We start from the raw sequence: 23046 nt of genomic DNA, 5'->3' as shown, positions 1-23046 counted from the left end.
ACGAAACGATTAACGTCGGAATATGGCCGTCAAAAACTTTCTAGGAGTGTTTTCATTTGAAAATAAAAAGTGAAAAACGGGAAAATAGATTAATTGCGTGTTATTAAGAGCTACAATGAGCATTTTTATAGAAGCATAAATCGTAATGAATGCCTTTTGGATGAGGTTTCTTTTCATAATATGTAATCTAAGCAACAAAAAACGTTCCCGGAGTTAAACGGCGTCACATCCTCTTCCTTTTTCATTTATGGGCCTGCGAGCATAGAAAAGAAGGTTAATGTAGCTACGTTTTTCTGTTTCGCCTAGCTGTCCGCATTATATATGCCGCATAACAGAGGCTTCTGACTAAAACTGGTTAAAAATGTCGTCCTGCAGATGCAGGCGTCCGGTTCTCGCAGTTTGAGGCGTTACGCGCTAAGGGAGCGTCTTTAAAGGTATGTGCTAGAAATAAACGTGGAGGTGCGCAGTTTGGGAAGGGTGTCTATTTATTCCTAAGCAACTCAACCGCTGAATACTAGCCAATTGAAAAACTATATGAGTGCTTTGACGTGTAGGATACTGTTTAGTTGTTTAGTTATATAATTCAAATGTAATGTTAAATCACAACAATAATTTTCAATGTGCACTTTTACAAATCTATTAATTTGGAAATGTATGCAGTGGGTTGAAAAATTAATTAGCAATACAGAAAGCACACTGCCGAAAAATGTTCACGGCTCCTGAACTTTTCCACATTTTCTCACATTATTACGACAAATTTTATTGGGATTTTATGTGATACGTCAACACAGAGTGGTGTTGAAGGAAAAATAAACATGCTTTATATTATTTCTATAATTAAAATATAAAAAGTGTTTGTGTATTTAGTTTTATTTATGTCAGTGCATTTAAATAAATCCAAGAGAGACATGGACAACTTTGTATGTACCGTACAATTAAATGTATTTGCAGAGAATCTGTCGACATTACAATTCATAGTAGTAATACACTCCACAAATCTAGCCATAACAAGCACCATGAGTCTTTTTCCACAAGCCATGCAATAATACAAACATGTGGAAGAAAGCTCTCTGATCAGACCAGTATTGGAACCTTTTGACCCTACATGTACAATAAAATTAGATTTGTAAAGCAAAATTCACCTATAGCATCCTATTCTTCTCAAAGTGGAACTACAAGTAGTTTATGTTGGTTTATCACATGCAATTGCAATAGAAAATTAGAAAAAAATGGCAAAAATTAATTGCTTATGAATATTTGTACAAGGCATTGTAGGTGTACTATTCTCAAAAATTAAATTTCCCTGCCATTTGTGTACATTGTAAATTGAAAAGTGAAGAAACAAACAAGTTATTGCAAATGTTTTACTTACAGTATGATATGGAAAATGATTTTTTAAATGAATTTTAAAAAATGATATTGTTTCAGAAATTAATGTAGAAAATTACCAAGTTGATGGATTAAATCTCTTGATTTGATTGTTGCTTTATAAAATGCCACCCTATATCAGTAAAAGTACAGAAATGTAGCATTGGGTTACTTATGCTGTAATGATGATACCATATGTTAAAGGTTTATCCTCTTGTGGTTGCAGCGAAGCAGAAAGGATGCCTGGTGCCGAAACCAGTCATGCGCATCGCGTCCTTTCCTCCCTGAACCAGCAGAGGGCAGCAGGGAGATTCTGTGATGCTGTGCTTAACTTGGGAGATGGGGTGCTTTACCAGGCTCACTGCAATGTCCTAGCCTGCTTCAGTGATCTGTTTGAATTGTCCATCTCAAACCCCACTCAACACACAGAGTTTGACCTGCAGGGTTGCCCCAGTGACGGCCTAGAGCTGCTTCTGACCTTTGTCTACAGTGGAGAGCTGAAGCTGGAAGTAGACAATCTGCAGAAAGTGCAGCAAGCAGCAACCAGCCTATGTGTGCCTGAAGCCCTCGCCCTCTGTCAGCAGTTCCAAGTAAACTCCGGAAACCCCGTCCCTTTGAAACGGAAAAGAGGTCGACCCAAAAAAGGTCAGACAGATGCTGTCAAGGAGGAGAACTCTCTGATGGTCCCAGCAGAAGAGTCCTGTTCTGCAGGCAGTTTTAGCTTAGTGGATGCTGCTGTTGCTCCCACAACCACCACCACACGCTCTGGTCGAGTAGTGAAGGGCCCTAAGAGGCTGGTGACCGCTGATGCCAACCCCACGTTGGATCCCAAAGCTGTTCTCATTCCTGTGGAGAAGGAGACGTCTGAAGGTGTTGTTGAAAATGTAAAATCAGATCAACCAGCTGCTGAGTCTGAGGTACAGTATATACACATACACATGATTTTCAAGTGGGAGGAAAAGGATACATTTTTTGCACAAAAAACATTTTTAAAGTGAGCTTTCCATTTGTATTTTTCCTTCTTTAGTTAAAACTTTGCAGAACCCGTTTTGCAGCAGAACCAGCTGCGGCGCTCAAATGTATCTCTCAGTTTTGGGCATCTAGAAAATTTAATATTTGCTCATACTTCTTTGCTACATTGCTCAATATCAGTGAGGTTGGCTAGAGAGCATCTATAAATCTCCACTGGATACAAGTCTGGGCTTTGACTTGGCCATTCCAATGCCTGAATATGCTTTGATCTAAACCAAGGGTGTCAAAATATAGTCCTCAAGGGCCGCTGTCCTGCAATTTTTAGATGTGCCACAGGTACAAAACACTGGAATGAAATAACTTAATTACCTCCTTCTTGTGTAGATCAGTTCTCCAGAGCCTTGCTAATGACCTAATTATTTTATTCAGGTGTGGTGCAGCAGAGGCACATCTAAAGGGCAGTGGCTCTCCAGGACTGAAGTTTGACACTTGTGATCTAAACAGTTCCATTGTTGCTCTTGCTGTATGTTTAGGTAGGGCTTGATGATTAGACAATTTTATTGATTAATCAAATTTTCTGTTTTTGAACATTACATTTTTGGAAAATCTGGATTTTTTTCTAACAATACAATCTTTGGGTTTACATAGATACTAGCCCACTCAAGAACTACCATTTTTTTTGACAAGCATGTTTTATAGCTTAAATTTATTTTGACTTTGAATTAAAGTCAACTCAGGTTGACTCACAAGGAATGATTGAATCGAAAGCCAATTTTTTAAATATGTTTTCATTTGCATTTTTTAAGGAAAAAGTGTTTAAAATTAGAAATTGAATATATTGTCATAAAATATTGGAGATTTTATCTGTAAGCCATATTGCCCAGCCATAGTTTAGGGTAATTTTTACTGCTGAAGGTCTAAATTGTTTTGCAGAGAGTCCGTGCAGGCTCTCTATTAAAAATTAGGATTGCTAAGTATTTAGCTCCACTCATTTTCCCTAAGTATCTTACCAGGTCCGGGCTGCACAATTCACATTTTTATTTTCAAACAAAGTTGAAAACCATGCATCATTTCCTTTCACTTCACTTGCTGTATCACATAATATCCCAGTTAAATACATTGAATACAGCTGTAATGCCACAAAACTCTATAAAAATATCCATCACATGCATGCATTTACTGAACCTATATGTTTAGCTGCATCTAATTTGGGTTAATTGCAGGTAGTAGAGCTGAAGATCAACACAGATCCTGGCAGTGATAGCCAGGAAGCAGATGAAACTGCAGCCGAGGTGGAGGAGACAGGAGATGATGATGGGGGTGAACTTGAAGGTATTGTTGATGACACAGATGAGGAGTATTTACCTCCGGCTGAGTCCGGCTCTGCAACGTCGCCTGCATCTACAGCACAGAAACGGAAACTCCAGAGTAAAACAAACAACAGCAAGAACAATGATGGCGTAGAGGAGTGCTCCAACAAAGGCTCAGCGCAGTGCCCTGTCTGCCTGAAATCTTTTAAAAGCAAATATTACCTCAAAGTCCACAACAGGTACAAAGTTAATGTGATTATTTTCCAGGGATTCCTGTCAAGAGAATATCCTCTTACTTTTGTTTCTTGCAGGAGGCATACAGGGGAGAAACCCTTTGTTTGTTCTAAGTGTGGAAAGAGTTACTTCAGGAAGGAGAATCTGTCCGTGCACGAGAGCAGAGGCTGCGCTAGAGTGTCAGTGAGTGAACACAAAGAGCCTTTTCAGGGCGGTCCTGGTCGTATTTGTGTCACTGTTTGTGATTCTGTCATTTCAGACATACATCTGCCCCACATGCTCCTTGAGCTTCAACACGAAGGAAGAGCTGCGAGTGCATGTCGTCTCCCACACAGGAGAGATGCCACACAAGGTGCTGTTTACGTATACAAGTTACATAATAAACAGGATTTATATTAAGGTGGTTTTCTTTTTTTTAAAGTGTTCGACATGTAACGAACAGTTCATGTACAAGAAGAACTTGACGATGCACCTGATGAAGGTCCATGGACATCCCAAACCACATGCAGTGAGTATAGACCTTGTGATACGTCACCTTAAACCAGTAAACTGGTAAACTTTGTATTTGATTGAAACGGTAAAACTGAGTATTTGGAGTGGAGTGATGAAGGTTCTGTGATCCAAACTATACAACATTGCTTTAAAAGTGACATAATTAACTAAATAACAGCAGTTACAAGTTTTCCAAGAACTCTTTTCTTAATCATACCATCATCTGCATGTTGTCTACAAAATTGTCCAGGGAATAGAAGCAGCACACTAACAGCATACAAACGATGTGTTTAGTGCCCACAGTGCCCCAAAACCTTCCTAACTCGGACCGAGCTGCGCGTCCACGAAGCGGCCAAGCATCGAGGCGAAAAGCCATTTGTGTGTGAGGAGTGCGGCCATCGAGCTTCCAGTCGAAACGGCCTGCAGATGCACATCAAAGCCATTCACAGGTAGAAACGCTGCAGCTTTTACCAGCCATCCATTTTTTACCAGAGACCAAAACTTCTCCGTTCATCGTTGTCCTTGTTCTGCTGCAGGAACGAGCGTCCCTTTGTGTGTAACATATGTGGCCACGCCTTCTCCCAGAAGAACAACCTCAGCATGCATCTCCGTGTGCACAGCGGCGAGAGGCCTTACCAGTGTCACCTCTGTGGGAAAACTTTCAGGACACAAGGTTAGGGCTGCACAGCCGCCATCTGTACTGAAAGCTACAGATGCAGTGAGAAGTGACAGGAACGACTAAGCAGTCGTTGTTCTTCCTGTCTTTAAAGTTAGAAATTAGCTGAGAGACATGATACATCTACTGAGAGTTTTACTTGTGAATCTCTGCTACAATCTTTGGAGGGAGTTAAAGATTAGAGTGATGACAAGAAGGGCTTCCAGTTGCTCCATAAAACAAAAGCTTAGATGAATTTAGATATGGTGAAGCTGGCAAATTCCTTCATAAATAAAGCCTGAGTGATAATGTGCGTGTTTTAATACCAGCGAGTCTGGATAAGCACCACCGTACACACACCGGCGAGCGACCCTACGGCTGTGACGTCTGCGATTGGCGCTTCACCGAGAAAGGCGCTTTGCTCCGCCACAAGGCCAGCAAGCACGAGGAGGGCCGGCCGCACTGCTGTTACATGTGTAACAAAACATTCAAAGGTAAGAGCACAATCCTCATCAATCTGCTACTATTCATGAAATTAATATCATTAAAACAAGTGGCAACTGTTGTGTTTCCTTTCATCTATTTCAGCGCTGCAGCAACTACGTGTCCACCTGCAGCGCCACAGAGGCATGAGGAAGTTTGAGTGCACTGACTGCGGCTACAAGTTCACCCGACAGGTCGGCTTATAGATTAAACTCAAAGAGACACAGCTGGTTGGTTGACATAATGACACAGATGGGAGATTTAGATTTAAAAGTAACAAGGAAAACTACAGTGGTGAGCTGTGGACAAGAGAAATGAATTAACAGAATATATTTAAAGAAATGTTTTCTTAGTTGTTTAGTTGAGAATAAAAACTAATGTAGCATTCAATAACTTTACACAGAGTTCCTACAGTCTGCATTAATGTGAAAAAATTGTTTTATTTCGAGATTTTCTTCCATTTAGCAATATCAAATGATTTCTTTTTCCTTCTTTCTTGTTTCTTTTATTTCATTCTTTCCTTCCTTCCTTGGGTTCTTTCTTGCCTTCTCTTTCCCTTCCTTCCGTCTTTCCTTACAATAAATATAAATGACTGCAAATTTGGGTCTGGAAAAGTCTGATATTTTAACATAGAAGATGTTAACAGAATTAAAATGACATCTATACTCAAAAAATATATTTCTCAAAATAACAAACCTGAAAATTTAATGATTCATTAATAGAATGAATTATTAACCTTTAGGCAACTACTTGTAAACATTCAGATTATTATTTACTGATCAGACGTCTAACTTTAGCAAAAGATTTATCAAGATCTCTTCTCTGCGATGTAAAAAGCAAGATTTCACACTGAATGTGGATTTTAAATACTTGGCGAGGGTCTAAATAAAGATTTGAGAGGGAAAAATCAAAATTAGAAATGCCTGGCAGGCTCTGAAGATGGAAAACACTCTTACATCCAGATAAAGAAACACCTCACTTCTCCTGAACCAATTGTTCAACATCTCCCATCCTGCAGGCACATCTACGACGACACGTTCAGATCCACAAACGCACAGAGAACTACAATCCCAGGCAGAGGAAGCTGAGAAACCTCATCGTGCAGGAAGTCGACGGAAATCCTGAGGAGAGCGAAGCCACTCGATCTACCGCGGCTCATGTCACCGAGTGCAGCCCAGGGCCGGCTGCCAGCCAGCAAGCCGCCAACAACAACTCGTCTCCAGGCGTCGGAACCTGTCAGGACATCGCGATGGAGGAGGTGACATCCAATGAGGAGAGGGAGCGCAGTGAGACAGGGGAGACTTTCACTGAGCTGCACCAAACTCAGCTAGTCGGCGAGACATTTGAGTCCACAATGGACATGGAGGAATAGCTCTGCTAACACACACTCAGCCAGACTGAGTGTTGTAAAGGTTTAAATGCCATGAAAAATATAATGAAAGGGGATGTGAGCCTTAAACCAAAATCTGTTCAGTAAAATGAAAGAACTGCATGCATAGCCAGGTTGTTGGTCAGGGCTACAATATTTTCAGGCTTAAACATTATGACTTCAGTTACAATGGATGTAAATCATCATGGATGTATCGCTGAGCAGACATGTTTTTTTTAAGGGTTATTTGTACATCATTAAAACAATTATGGTAATTTCCACATGAAAGAAAAAATTAAATATAATTAAATTTATCATGGACTTGTGTGAAAACAACTTTTCTAATAATAAAACCCCGGAGATTATCGTAACAGCAGGTGGTTTTTCTCTTACTCACTCGGTTTTAGTACTTAGCTATTTGATAGAATTCCTCAAAATGTTTTTTTGCTGATGAAAACGTGTTTTCCATCTAAAGAAAAATACATACAACTCCTTTTATTGTATTGATTCAATTTCAATGTTTTTGTGTGGTAGCTCAATGCAAAGTAAAACATAATTGTGCCGTGGAAGGAAGATAATTTATGGGTTTTTTTTTTTTTTTCAAAATAAAATGAAAAGTGTGGTGTGCGTTTGTGTACAGCTCCCTTTACTCTGATACCCCTTAAAAATCCACCACAACGAACTTCCTTAATAGGCCACCTGAAGAGTAAATAATCTACATGTGAGAAATTTTCAGTATAAATCCAACTGGTCCGTTAAAACGTCAGAGGTTTTTACAGAACACATATTTATCCTAATGTAAATTAGAATTTTAGGAGTAATAAAAACAAACACAATATATCTTTAAAATATGCTGTATTTACAACACTGGTTCAACTTCACAAAACTATATGAGAACTTTTACAACACAAAAACACTTCAAAAACTGCATACTTTAAAGCAAAAACATTTTTTCAAACTGAGATTCTTTTGTACTTCCAGTCAACGTTCCTGGAAACGCATTACAAGCGTTATATATTTGGTTAAGGAAAGTTTTTCATGCACAATTCAACTGGAGCATTCAAAGATTGATGTACAACCAAGTTGATGAACATCAACTAACTGACTAAACATCATTTAATTGATGTTCAGATCAACTAAATAAAAAGTCAACACTGCAAGCTGGAGTCCTTCAGACCATTACTCAAATCTTCATTTCTCACACTAAACAGAAGAAATGCAAGTCTGTTGTGAAACTTAAGAGCAGTTAGGGAATGTAAACATTTAACAGCAAATTTCTGATCTAATTTTAACTTCCATGTAGAAAAATGCTGCTAATTTAGAACTGCATTTAAAACTAACTGAATCAGCAGCAAATCTTCTCAAAATCCTGCGTCAACCACAATATACCCCCACCCTCAAAGTCCCCAGACCTTTTTAACAACATGAGTTAAAGCTTTTGAACTGTAAACGGAAATGCATCTGAATGTAAAAGAAACCAAAGAATCCTAAAATGCACATGGATGCTTTGGAACATGAGATGTCCAGGACAGGCTGGACTTATGCATCGTGATCCTTCAATCAGTTAGTCACAGATCAAAATTAGCACATTTTAACTTGAAATTTCTCTGGAAAAAAAAGAAAAGTTTTTCTTATGCATCAAAATTGAAAGGTCCAACTTCTTTCAGTACCTTTGGATTGTAATAAAATCTGATTAATGTTTAGAGATGCATCAATGAAGAAATTCCTGCAAGTCCTTCATTTTCTGTTGAGGTAAAAACTACAATCAGACTTAACAGGAAACAACTTGCAATATTTGAGAACTGACATTTTCCTTACTTCTACGTCTTGGTGCTATAATCACATTTGCCCAAACTTCAAACTGTAGACATCACCATCAGTTAAAGAAACACCAAATGTCTTCATGTAGGTCATTGCTTTTTGTGATTCTATGCAGTTGTGATCTTGAATACTTGGGAACTGCAGTGAAAACGTATCTGCAGGTCAAAGTAAAAAAGAAAAAAAAAGTCTAATCTGTGCATCTTTACTAGTGTTTCACCCTTTCATCAAGGCATACAAACAGCTATCTTATCTAAAACTCAAAGTTGCCTATCACTACACAGAAAAGAGTAAAAATAAAAAAATTAGCACAAACTAATTCTGTCTCTAACCCCATGTAGTGACCAGGAAAGTCCACAAGAGGGCTGAAAATCACCAGAAACCCATGCATCTCACAGAAATTAAGTAGTTTTGAACAACAATGGGTAAAACTACACCTAGGTTGGATGTTACCCAATCATTTCAAATCTTTTCTGCACATCAAATGATGCTAATGCTGTAAATCTTGACCCATTTCCCTAGCAGATGCACACTGTGATGCCCATATGTAAATAAAAAAACATGTAAGGAAAATAATATGGATTATGTGTTTAAACTATATGTAGTGTTCGCTCATGCATTAGAGCCAAACAAAGAAAAACAAAACTCTAGGTACCTTAGAGTGTGATGGTACACACACCATGGTCTAAATAACATAGATTATTTCAGCAAAATGTTCGAAATGTTCGAACAAAAATGTTCGAAATTATTCGGAGCTTATTGTGAATATAATATGATTGTTAAAAGTTAAAGTGCTTTTAACTGTTTTCACCGCCATCCTTCTGCTGTTGCAGTTCATGTCCCTTCATTCTCTCAGAGCCAAGATGTAGCAGGGTTCAAAATCTACTTTAAAGCAAACAAATCTATAACCCATATCATAGATATTGAGCAGCAATGTATCATGTCTAATCAATACCAAACAATTACATCATTCCCAATCGAGATTTCCCACCAATCCTTGCAGCAATGAGGTAAACTGAACTCTGCAAAAGCAAAATCTTACCAAACATCTTTTTTCTTTTTGGTATCATTTTCAGTGCAAATACCTCAGTATACTTAAAATTAGACTAAACTAACTTGGAAGTAACTTTTCAGCATGTTATAAAGAATTTTGAATTTATACAAGTTACAACATTTATTTCCCTTTGGGATTATTAAAGTATATTCTAATTTGAATAATAGCTAAGTCAACAATTCTTTAATATGGATGAAAACATACTAGTTCCACAAGCAGATTATTGCTATCATCAATATTAAGAAATTATTAACTTAAGTCATATCTTGCTGAAAGATTACTTGTAAGTTGTGTTTTACTTCAAGTGTAATAAGATATTTGCACTAGAAACTAAACTCAAAATACTTGGTAAGATTAAGTATTTTTGCAAAGAGAGAACACAGCGAGCATGTATGACCGCATCAATGCGCTGGGTTTACATCCTGGTTCTGGTTCAGATTGTTGTTGAGGTTGTGGAGTGCTTGGTGGCGCTGGTGCCGGTGGAGGTGTATGGTGTTGGACTCGGGTGTGTCGGTGGGTTCAAACGAGCTGGCCACCAGCGGCATGAACTGGCGGAAGATGCTGACACTGCCATGCCAGAAGGTCCGCTGGGGGAGCCGTCCGGCCGCCGTCCAGGCGCGGTTCGTCGGGTCGTACGCCTCCACGACGTCCGACAGCTCGAACGTGTTGTCGTAACCGCCGGATACGAACAGCTTACCGCCCAAGACTGCCACGCTGCCTCCGACGTGGACCTGAAAAATTCAAAATCGAATCAGCTTGCTGGCATCTTTATTTTTGTGTACCAATGTGTTGGAAAGTTTCCTTTTCTTCAGTATTTCTAGAACTTCTGCTGTGTTTGGACAATAAATCCATTAGAGACAAACTGCAGCACTGGAAGCATCAATTCCTGCTTGTTTTTATTGATCTCGTCCTGTTCTGTGTGTTCAACCTGTTTACTGTACAACACTGAAGGTCACAGAAGACTATTATTAAAGCAGGGCAGCACACAAGCATCTAATCTGAAATACAAACCTGGTTCATGGGGTTAATTTTATCCCACTCGTTCTTTTGTGGATTGTAAACATCAACCTCCGCCGAGTCATCCCTGCAAATAGAGACAGGCTGTTACTGGCCAAATACCCGCTGCGTCATATATATATCAGAAGCTCTGATAACTGTTTCATCCTAGTAAATCCTTCTATTTATTAATATTCAGCCATTTCGAACATAAGCACATCACCACCCAAATTGTGTGGAAATAGAGGGAATTTTGAGGTTTTTTTCTGTTAGATTAAGCCAGAATGAACAAAAAATGTCACATTCTTTAAACTTTGACTATAACTAGGCCTGTCGCGATAAACGATAAATCAATTAATCGTATGATAAATTAAAACTATCGACGTAATTTCAATTATCGGCATTATCGTCTCTTCCAACCTTTTTCTCTTTCTGTTGATGACACCGAATGAAAAAAGGCTCAACTCCGGTGCTCTCCACTGACCCTCCTTTCTCATTTCCTTAGTGTAAAGCCCAGGCACACTACTATCTTAGAGCTGTCGATTGTCGGCCCATTTTCAAAACCTGACAGACCACACATTAGCCGACAGAAATCCTAGGTATAACGGTTCGATCGGGTTTGTTCCTGCCGTGTGGTGTCCAACAATGGGCACAAAATAATGGCTACAAGTCCAGTGAACTAATTTTAAAACCAGGCATTAATCAATGCTTTACTACAATCTACCTGCAATGCATGTGGCTAGTGTCAGCGTAAAGTCCTGACTGAATGAAAATCATTAGAACCTATTTACGTCACGTTAACGAAGAACAGCTGAAAAGTTACCGAGTTTATCAACTGCGGTAGCAATTTCGCTCCAACTCCTCCCCTTGTCATTTCTATATTCTATGCATGTTGAATAAACATTAATGTTGTTTCCACATATCATCTCCAATGTCCGCTGGACTTCGGGTTGCGCCGTGTCAGCTGTTTGGGATTCCCTGACGTAATTTCCCCTCAGGAAGCACGAGGAGAATCCGCGCTTTCTGATTGGCTACCTGTCACATTCAACAGGCTGCGTTAAAGCTCCCAGTCGGGGAAAACCCCAGATCTACGACGATCTACCGTAACACACCACACAGTCTTAGAAAGACCAACGTTCTAAGATTGTTGTATGGGGAAAAATAGGAGCAAAAAATCATGTAGCGTGAAATATTACATCAGGTAGTCGATGTGCCCATCTTCTCTATTTAAATCTAATTATTACTGAAGGGCAGCATAATATACACACTTCATAATCTGCAGTCTTTAGGTTGAATGCAGTATTTATTTCCACTTTGGCTTTATGTTGTTTTGTTTTTATCAAGTACATTTTTTGTTAATGGAGACTGAGAATCCATTTTGTTTTTGGTTGTTTTGTTTATTTTGTTTATCAGTTCCAGTGTTAAATATTCTTTTGAAAATAAAGTGTATCTATCTTTGGCAGGAAATCGCATGCATTATTACGTCATTTCCATTACATCAGTGTAAAAAGGTCTTCAAACAATATTATTGTTTATCGCAATAATTTTTTGAGACAATTAATCGCTCAGCAAAATTTGCTATCGTGACAGGCCTAACTATAACACAATCATTAGTATGGCCTAACTAACAAAGTAGTAAATCAAGGTAGTTTTCGTCATTTTTTAAACAATAAACATTCTATTGCCTAAAATGCATTAATGTCAATACAATGTAAGGATCATCTGTTGACAATTATGGGATTAAAAAAGCAAAAGGTGCTCAATAAGAGATGCTTTTACAGAATTTGAAACAGGTGAAGCTAAAACTGCCACTTGATTTACAGGTAAAGTTTTTCTTTTTATATTTTAAATGCAAAAATATTTTTTGCACAGTTTTGACTTAACTATTGCTCTGACTGCATTGTTCTTTCAGTAAATGACATGTTTTAGTCTGTATACTACAGTTAATGATTAATCGATTACTAAATTAGTTGACAATTACTTCAATAATTGATTCATCACGATTAACGATTTTATCCATACTAGTGATGAGATGTTCAAGAAGCAAATTAGTTAGTCACAGAAGAGCAAGCTGCCATTTTATAATCATCTTTAAAAATAGCTTGAACTGTTTATTTACACTTAAGAACATACAACAAAAGCCTTTTGTGAGTGAACTAATTAAACTAAAGGCTAGCCTGTCTAAATTGTTACCATAGAAATAAAATATACAGTAAAAGATCCCTCACCTAACAAAGTAAATGAGGCCATTGAGGGTCACTGTTTTGGGAGTGAAGGACCAGGGAGGCAGCTGTCCACAGTTGACCATGGTCCAGCGGTTGGTGTCGGCGTCGTAGCTCTGGACGGCCATGGTGTCCTCGCCGGTCAGAGAGCCTATAGCATACAGGCGGCCGTTGCACGCCGTCGTGGAGCAGTTGTCCATGGGGTGCAGCATGCCTGGCAAGGCCTCCCAGCAGTCCAGAGCCTGGTCGTAGCGCTCGGTGCTGTCCGACGCCACCACGTACAGCTGGCCTTTCAGCACGCACGAGCTGTGGTACTCGCGGGCCTTCAGCATGGGAGACACCTCCGTCCACTCGTTTACACTGGACTTGTAGCGCCACACGCCGTCGTACAAGCGGGAGCCGTCAGAACCTCCTGGAGAAACATGGAGAAGCAGCTTTCAGCTTCCACTCACAAAAATCTGGAACAAACTTCCAGATAACTGCAAAAATTCGGAAACAATGGCTTCCTTTAAATCAAGGCTAAAAAGCGGCTTGTAAGTAAATGGAACATCGATCAACATATTTTACAGAGCAACTATCCAAAATAAAACACAATTACCAAAAACAATAAACCATAAATATAATGGATTATGATGTCTCTGAAAACAAAATTGATCTTTAAAAAATATTAATCATCAGAATGGAAATTATTGACCTTATTTTAATTTATCATGTGACTTATTGCAGGCTTAGTGTAAATTACTTTTGAAATGAATTATGCTATGCAAATAAACTTGACAAGAATATGAGCATTTTTACCTAATAATTTCACCGACATCCTGAGATGAATAATGATTTATCTAAATAAATAATGCAATAAAAGTTATATTGATAATGTTGGGAACTCAGAGAGTAAATAACATCCAGACATGAATCTTCAGTTTGCAAGCAACTGTCTACATGTATGGCATCTTTAACAAGTGTAACACCATAAACTTAGAGACATTGCAAAGAACAAACAAAAATGAACCAAACGTAAATGCATAATCTCTCCTTGAACAAATGAGATCGATATACTGTACATCTGTTCAACACCCCACTGTCCCACATTTCACAAGTCTAAACATAGACTCAACTAACTTAATGCAACAAAGCCGCAATAGTCAGCTGCTACTAAAACAGTTCTACAGATGGACTTTATTGTGTTTCTCTACAAAGCCAATTAATTCTTGTGGTTTTAATTGAGTTATGTGAAGACATGATACACAGATGCAGATTTTAAATGAGTCAGTTAGTCTGTAAATCACTTGTCTAGTCCACCTCTGTGCAGTTGAAATCATTTTCTCTACTAAAAGACATTTTTTTCACAGCGTCTTCTTTTCCATTAGGATTTACTAAAATTATTTTTACCTCCTTAATGCCAGAATAATAAGGTGGATTTCCTTGATATGCCATAGTAACTGCATGTTGTGTATTAGACATTAAGTCTTTCCATAGATCACTAAAGGAAAAGACACAAAAACCTCTGAAGAAGACCAGGAACGCAACTTCCTTCTTCACCAAATATAAACAAAAATGGAGTAGGGTCAGATTTTAATGGTTGTAGGATTCTCTTTCGTCTTTGGTAAAAGACCACAACCTATTTCTCCCATTAATGCTTTTGGTTGTATTTACCCAAAATGCCCTGCGCTCTTCCACTTCCTGCCTTTGGAGCAGTCTCTGGTCTGCATTTACATTTGCAGTCCAACCGCACTGAAGTTCATTTCAACCAACTGAGACCTAGGTTTTTAAGCAAACCAGAATTTATGTTTTTGCGTCAAACAATCTCTGGAAAGAAACTTGAGTTTGACTGAAACAGACTAACCATACCTGAGGTGAATACACACCAAAATACATGAATCTACCAAATATCAAATGTGGACTATTGGATTCAACTGAGAACTGAAATAGTTGCTTAATTTACCCAGGGATTAAAAAAATTAGCTCTTAACATAACACAACCAGAGCTAGGTCAGAGCTGTCTGCTGAAGGTTTGGGTTTCTTACCTGTGACATACATATCATTTCCGAGGGCTGCTATGCTGTAACCTCCTCCAAGGTGGTCGGGGAATTCGGCAAGGTAGCGCCACTGTCCGGTCTGAGGGTTGTAACAGTCCACAGTGACCAGTTCGTCGCAGTCCTGGTCACAGCCTCCGACCACCACCAGGATTTCCGCCAATCCCGTAGAGGGCCGAGGTCGCATGCGATGGCACGGCCTGTCGTGGCGGTCGTATTCACAGGACTGGAAGCTGCGGGCTTCGTTCACCATGCGGAGGCAGGTGGGTGACAGGTAGACAAGCGGGTCACTTTCCACGTGGGCCAGGAGGAAGAACCGCCTGACGAACGGGAGGCGGACCTGCTGGAGAAGTTCGGGCCAGTAATGCAGCCGTCGCTGCAGATCAGCCTTTACCCACCGCACTGCAATTTGGTAGACCGTCTCCTCCTTATCCACGCAAAGCTCGTCGTCGGACACAAACTCTAGTAGACGCTTCCATGGCAACCGCTCAAAGTCTGTCCCTTTCGCCAACTCCATTATGTTTTTGAGGATGAAGCGGCGTGCGCTAGTCGCCAACTCCCTGCAAGCGTAAGCCTCTGCAAAGTCTTGTATCTCTAAGCAGTTGGAGACGTCCAGACGCTGCTCCAGAAACGCACAGCAGGCCTCTTTGACCGAGGGGAACTGGAACAAATCAGCCGTCTTCAGCAGGAGATCCACGTTGTCCTGAGTGACCGTGACTCGACCCGTGTAGCAGAAGTCCACCAGTAAGCCTAGAAGCTCGGCTGACACCTCGTGTAGAACCACTCTGTCCATTACACTCTCCCTCAACGTCCCGGTGAACATGGCACGGAAGTAGGTGCTGGCAGCAGCCAACACCGTGCGGTGGCAGTGGAACTCCCGCCCCTCGGCACATAAAGTCACATCGAAAAACTGCCGCTCAGCTCGTAGCTCATGAATTCCTCTCAGGAGGTTGAAGGCATGCGAAGAGTCAAAAAAAGGTAAGGTGGACGGCTGCGTCTGGAGAACTGGTTTCTCCATCTTTCCTCTCACTGTGTCTCACTAGTGGTCGAGTTCAGAATGAGGATTTCATCTGGAATAGACATAAAAAATACCTGTTAAGCATCAGCAGAGCTTATCAGTAATTCTGCTACAAATTCCTACCTCATTATCAGTTAAGTTCCAGAATATTTCCTTCTCTAGTAATTAAACCATAAAAACTTACCAAACAAGATTACTAAACCAAAAAGGATTTTAACAGTTGCTTTCAAATTAAAACAAAAGGTTTCAAACTGCAGTTACAAATCAAAGATGAGTGGTGGTTGAAGTATGAACCCTGAAAGGATCATTATTGCAGAGTCATAGTAGCATTTTTTCATAGATTGTGTCAAACATTTCTCATCAAATGCTACTACATTTAAAATTATTCATTAAGAAATGTATGAATTTTTACATGAAGAAAAGATGACTTCAGTAAAGCATTTTTAATTGTCTTAATGTAATGGCAAAAAATGACAAACTATGAAAGCCATAGTAACAGAAACAATAGTTAAAAACCTTTTCAGTTTGTTCTCCTACCTGATAAGCCCAATTAGGCTGGTTACACAAGTGAAAAAGTAAAACAGTCAAGAGAACAACAGTGAAGCTCAGTCCGTCTCTGACGAATGCGACCAGCTCCTTCGACGTGTTTAAGAAAGAGCTCGCTTGTGGTCTGCAGCTATAAATACGCCCACAGTATCCATTTCCAGACGGGAGTGGGGGTTGGATTTTAGGGAGAACACCTAACAGGCAAGGGAACTGATGCTAACAGTCAGACACCCCCCACCACAACCTCTGGTATGTCTCTGATGTCACTCAGACTGAGTAAGGAGTCTTTATGGAAATTGCCAGTAGAGCCTTGGCCTCCTCACCACCTGTAGGGTTGCTTCCTGTTTGAATTTCCAGCAATCTCTTGGCAAAACATACATTTGCTCTGAGCAGGCAACACGATCACTTGCTTTGGTTTTATATGAAAACAAAACCTACAACCAGGTTCTTCTAGGAAAAATAGTATCACTCCAGACTTCATTTGACAACCATGAAATTCAATCTATCAGCTTTATGAGAAACACATTTTATTTTGACATTCACATTTCAGTTTAGTCAAATGACTTAGACAACAAAACCACTGATGACGACCTTCTCTGAGAGTCATCTAAGGAGAAGATAACTTCTTAAAATACACAAGTGTCTGTTTACAGAGATTTGTATGAAGGTTGTTGTAAAGCCCGCCGTCCTCTGGCTGAAAGACAGCGCACATTCCACACCAGGGTTCAACAATGCAGCAGTCCAAAGATCTGTGCAGGGGATCAATCTTCTCTCCTGAGGGCAAACAGAGCCCCATAACCCACAGAGGAGATACAAATAAATGGAAAACCCAAATATTCATATTCTTCAAAAGGACAAAAGGTAATATCTACTCAGCATGTCTGTTCAGCATATGGTGAATTAATTACTTGATGTAAAATTCAATCCATCAAAAAGTATCATCTTGATCTGTCGCACTAAGGAGGACAAAAATAGAGTATTTCCAAATTTCAAATTGTCTGGGATTTTATTGAATGTCTCAAGTGAAGTAAAATATCTTGGCCATGTGTTGACAGACCGTCTGTCTGATGATGAGGACATTTATCGTCAGGTTTGAATGTTATACGCTCAGGCAAATATCCTTGTCCGTAAGTTTGGATTCTGTTCTGATGAAGTGAAACTGAACTTGTTTAGGTCATATTGTACATCATTGTATACTGCACATTTGTGGTGCAATTTTAAAAAAGCCAGTCTTCAAAGATTGAAGGTGGCTTATAATGATGCACTGAGACTCTTGTTAAATAAACCCAGATGGACCAGTGCCAGTGAACTGCTTGTATCTGCTCGAGTCAGCACTTTGATGGCTGTTTTAAGAAAGCTTATGTATAAATGTATTTGTCGTTTAAACGAGTCTAATAATAGAATTATACTACTGTTGACTAATGTTAAATGTAGTGCAGTAAAATACTCATCTGTACTCTGGAGACATTGGTATGATTGCCTTCTGAATGGCTAGAAGTAGTTTTTTTATTGTACTTTTTATTCTTTTATTGTCTTTGTTTTCCTTTTTATGTAATCTGGACTCTGAGTCTGTAATAAATCTATCATCATCATCATCATCATGACAATGTTATGAAGGCTTCTACCAAAAACTAGGAAGATAAAGGACATCACCCCAATTTCAAAGACCTTACACTGGCTCCCTGTAGCTCAGAGAACAGACTTTAAAATATTTATTTTACGTCTACAAATCACTGAATGGCTTAGCATCAAAATACATTAAAGATCTGTTGTATCAACCTTCCAGACCACTCGGGTTTTCTGGTATGGGTCTATTTTGAATCCCCAGAACCAAATGTGCATTCAGTTTTTATGCTCCAGTAATCTGGAACAAACATCCAGAAAACAGCAAAATATCCAAAACACCAAATTCCTTTAAGTCAAGGTTAACGGTTTATAAAGTTATCTTTGATTTATAATTGCTGTGTTTCAGTCACGTGAAGCCCAGAATTACGCGGATGATGCGCGAAATTCAGATGGAGAGCCGGAAGAGGATTTCTCTGGTTCAAAACAAAGCAAAGTTGATCACAACAAGTATGCTAATGCTCCAAAATAGACTGGAACAGACAAGGCATCTCGAAAAAATATGCGTATATTTAGAAAATGATCCGTATTATCTTGGTAAAAAAAAGACTTCTCTTATAATCTTGAGGATTTACCCAGCATCGAGGCGATCAACATAACTAACTGGAGCTGCAGACCTCATATTATACGACAAGCCAGAAGAAAGTTTTCAAAAGCCTGGAGAATACATGAATTTAGTTTCAAGTTGGGTCAAGCATTTAGGATCAAAAGAAGCATTAAATGGCTGTTGACTTGGTTCTGTCGGGTGAGTATTGAATTGTGCTATTTTAAGTAATTAGTCTATGATAACAATGCTATCACTAATAACAAGCTAATCCATGTTATTTCTATAAGCTTGGATCTCCTGGTAAATAATTTATTTAGCTTCAGATTTATGCTGGATTTGTATGTTAATGCTGCGTCCTACAACAATCCAGCGTTGTAGGACGATGGATTCAGATCCAATGTAGGTCAACCATTCGCACCGATCTACGGAAACCCCATGTTCATGTCTGGCCACGAATGTAGTTCTTGTCCAGACATGAACCATGTATGGGAAAAGTCACAGTTCACGGTGACTTTATGGCGGTGTAGGTTATATTTAATTTATTTAGCTTTTTTTTTTAGCATGAAAATCCCAGTCAATAAACATTATATTTTCTGTCCGGGACTCGGCACTGAGCTAGCTGCCAACAACATTAGCACTCTGAGGACAACCACGCCAGGGCATAAAAATAATATATCTTACCTTACATATGAATGCTTGGCTTTCTAAGTAACTGCCCAATAAAACATCTGAAAATACAATTTAAACGATGCCATCGTTACCCGTTAGAAAGTGGGCGCTATAAACTCTGGCATTGTTAGTTTCGGCAACTCCTGTTTTAAGCTGTAGATTGTTGATCCACTTTTCTCCTCTTTTTTCAGTAAGTTCTTTTTTTTTAATTAACTCCCTTGTGACCAACTACCTTCAAAACAGGAAAATAATGTTCATCTTTCTCCCTATTACAACGGTATGAACAATCGCACAGGACACAGACTTTAGGCATTTTGATGTTGGATCAACAAAAATAAATGGGCTCCATTTATTGCCTGCCCTCCATCTGCATTGGGTGATGTTGGTGCTACGTCATCTGAAACCCTGCAATAACTGGAACATTGATCAATATATTCAATATATAGTTGCTTGATGATTTTGCTGATGCCATCTGACAAAATGTAATGTTTTTTGCTGTTTCATGATTGGTTACTAAATTATATTTGTATAATGTAAAGAACTTTGAATTGCCTGGTAGCCGAAATGTGCCATACAAATAAACTTGCCTGACAATTTCTCCAGGAACAACTTAAAAATATCACCAACTATAATCTGAATGTGTTAAATTACTATTTTACTTCAGTCTGTTATGGTCTGATGTTGTACAACATTAAGTACAGAACACGTCTAAATCAGCTCTGAAACTTGGACACAAAACAATCTGTGCCACATCACCTTTTCTAGAAAACTTAAATAAGAAGCACAATGCTTCCTAGAACTTTGTGTCCTTCAGGAGTACGATTCATCGGAGAGGTGGGAGGGTGTGGGGAGTGTTTATATGGAAGCTGCTGTGTGGATGTGTACACAGTAAATCAAAAACAGACTCAATGTATGTGAAGGTTTATGCACCATATCTTCCCCCTGCTGGCATAACTTTGCAACTACAACCAAATATATTTTACAGTCCAGTCCATAAATATTTGGAAGATACCATTTTTTCCCCAATGTAGGTAGGTAACTATTTTTTTTTGTTTAAATTATCTGAAATACTGACAAACAAGTGATGTGACTATTCTTTTATGAACGGTTTCCTCTTGAGCTGTTGTACTTATTTTCTCCCTTCACTCCACAAAATTGTTTTTTTTATTACTATTATTATTATTATTAAGCAGATAAGAGGCACAATAGTGAAACCTGAAACTATTGATGCACTTGTTGCATAACAGGTTGTTGTTAGGAGACCAAACAGTGAGTGAGTTAGTAGATACCACCCACATTGCTTAGCTGGCCCTGATACCGATAATATCACAACTGCATAAAATTACATGGATGCCATATTTGGTTGGATGTATTTTAAGTAACATACTCTCACATTCTGCAAGCCAATTTATTTAGCCAAATGGATGGACAAGCTGCTCACCATATGTCGATTTTTAGTGGCTGAGATGCTGAAGCTGACAGAAAATTGATGAAATTGCAATCCAAATTGCAATTGGATTATTGAGAAGAAGGAAAAAAGAAGAAGAAGAATCAGGACAATGTAGGGTAATTGATATAATCATCAGAATATTCAGTAATGGTGTCACAATAACATGTTTCCTGTTCAGGTCCAGCACTAATATTCAAGTGAGATTTTCATAACTACTACTTTGAACTCGAAGTAAAAGAGCACATCGTTTTCACCAATTCTTTTATTTGGGGCTTGGACACTCTTGATCTGAACAGAAACTAGTGCAAACATCTTCCTTAGGAAGTGTTCAGATTTCACTACGACCCTACCCCCAACCTCCCTCCTGTCTGGAAAAAAGGAGCTCTACAGCAATCAACTCATTCTGCATCACTGCTTTTTGATTCAGGATTGTGAGAGTGAAGACAGCTGCTGAGACCAATGTAACCATCCAAGTGGAGACACATGAACCTACAGCCCTCCCCAGCTGAGCCTCTCCTGCCCTTAAAAAGGCAACCTAACACACTCACCCCATTCCCATCTCTCAACTGTGGAAGGCCAACACAAACCTAACAGACGTAACAGTAAGACGACAGCAGGCCGGATGTGTTCTTGATATTTTATCGCAGTCATGATTACCCATCTAAATAGCATGGTTTTATTTGAACCGATTATGTTACACAGTCATGTAATGGATCCCTTGATAATATGATTTTTCTAGTAATTTAATTCTGTGACTTTCCAATTGCTTTGAAGAGTTTTACGGAATTTACTTAATGGTTACAGAAAGACAAAAGCTACAAGGATGCATTACAAGTATGCTACTTATAACCAGAAAATCCACATTTGTACTGACATATCAAATCGCATTGCCTGATGCTTCATTATGCAGCTGCAGAAATGCTACACATCTTTCAGTGGGATCCACCTAAATAGAGTTGCACAATATGTCAAATCACAATAATAACCCGAATGACAGGAGTGGCAAAAGCAAATGAGGTGGATTAGCTGACGGTGTTATCTAAAACATGTTTCTGAGGAATATCATCTCCACTGCCTGGGTATTGAGCTGTTAGCATGATAAACAGTGTCTGTAGTCAGAGGCCTCTTCAGATTTGTTGCAAGACTGACTGCTACTGGAGATTCTTACTGCACACAGCATCACCTTCCACACCAACTCTTACTTGGAAGATGTGAGTTCTGACAATGTTTGATTTCCGTTTGTGAATTTTTCAGTTAAGCTGATTTTTACCAACCACCGAATACTAAAAAATATCAGTTTTCTCCAATAATATGAGGAGGAATCAGAAGGAACCATGTAAGTCTTCCAATATTCAGCATGTGTTGATGTGAGCAATGGACAGAGCAATAAGCCATGTATAGTCTAATATTTAAATGTGAAACATCCGATTAAACTAAACTGTGTACAGCTCCGAGTTAGGAACTATCCGCAGATGTGTCAAGAAAAGCTAACAAACAAAATAAGTTATACGAAAGCTAAACGTGTGGCACTCTGCTTTAATCTGTTGATTCTTATTTCATCATAGTTTTGTTATTAATACGCATACATGTAAAGCTGTTTATCAACCAAGTAAAATCCCGCACTTCACCAGTTCAACACCAACAGGCAGCAGAAAAGTATTTTAGCTAAATTACGCAGACCTTTTGGTTAGGCACAACGTTCAAGCTAAAATCAAACAGTCCGCTGAATAACTAAACGGGCCAGTCATGTTGTTAGGTTACTCACCAAAGTGTGCGCTCGTCGGGGAATGAAGATTTTAGAGAGTAAATATAAGAGCTGATATTCCAAATCGAGCCTAAATTAAAGTTTGACGCCGCAGAAGTCCTCGGCCTCGTCAGCGCCATGACAGCCGTGCTGGAGAAAGTGATGCCTTCAGGTACAGTCGTAAACATTAAGATTAAACTGAAGCAAAGCAGTATTATAACATTTTAGTCTATGAACCAGAATAACCTACTTCATGCTAAGAAACACCGGTTTGTAAATATAATTGTATTTTTATTTTTATTTTTACATTATCTGCTTCTGATATTTAGCGTAACCGAAAACCATACTTTATGTTTCGTCTTTACTTTTATATTTTACTAGATGTTTTTTGCCTTCCCGCCATGTAATAGAATTTAAGGCAGCTTTTAAAACGAAAGTGCGAA

General features: G+C 39.0%; 2 protein-coding genes across 3 annotated transcripts; one reads left to right on the top strand and one right to left on the bottom strand.

Annotated features, from left to right (window-relative positions):
- Window positions 1-61: 61 nt before the first annotated feature.
- LOC102227158 (telomere zinc finger-associated protein) lies at window positions 62-7487 on the top strand. The gene is made up of 11 exons (XM_014468736.2): window positions 62-434; window positions 1595-2285; window positions 3564-3889; window positions 3962-4067; window positions 4144-4236; window positions 4306-4392; window positions 4671-4825; window positions 4913-5049; window positions 5361-5525; window positions 5620-5708; window positions 6533-7487. The coding sequence occupies exons 2-11, from the start codon at window positions 1608-1610 to the stop codon at window positions 6884-6886; spliced, it is 2190 nt and encodes a 729-aa protein (XP_014324222.1). The 5' UTR covers window positions 62-434; window positions 1595-1607; the 3' UTR covers window positions 6887-7487.
- A 234-nt stretch (window positions 7488-7721) lies between these two features.
- On the bottom strand, window positions 7722-22748 carry klhl21 (kelch like family member 21). Of its 2 annotated transcripts, none has more exons than XM_005798977.2 (5): window positions 22625-22748; window positions 14998-16076; window positions 12980-13385; window positions 10767-10839; window positions 7722-10486 (listed from the first exon to the last, which is right to left on the bottom strand). In XM_005798977.2, exons 2-5 carry the CDS (start codon window positions 16022-16024, stop codon window positions 10157-10159), a joined length of 1836 nt encoding a protein of 611 aa, XP_005799034.1. In that variant the 5' UTR covers window positions 16025-16076; window positions 22625-22748; the 3' UTR covers window positions 7722-10156. The 2 variants fall into 2 exon arrangements, with proteins under 2 accessions (XP_005799034.1, XP_023195522.1); XM_023339754.1 differs by lacking the exon at window positions 22625-22748 and adding an exon at window positions 16562-16681.
- Between the last annotated feature and the right edge of the window lie 298 nt (window positions 22749-23046).

Source organism: Xiphophorus maculatus, chromosome 1 (assembly GCF_002775205.1).
Source record: "Xiphophorus maculatus strain JP 163 A chromosome 1, X_maculatus-5.0-male, whole genome shotgun sequence".
In the NCBI taxonomy this organism is placed as follows: Eukaryota; Metazoa; Chordata; class Actinopteri; order Cyprinodontiformes; family Poeciliidae; genus Xiphophorus; species Xiphophorus maculatus.
The sequence above is the reverse complement of the archived record's forward strand: the minus strand, read 5'-3'. Positions and strand labels throughout refer to the sequence as shown.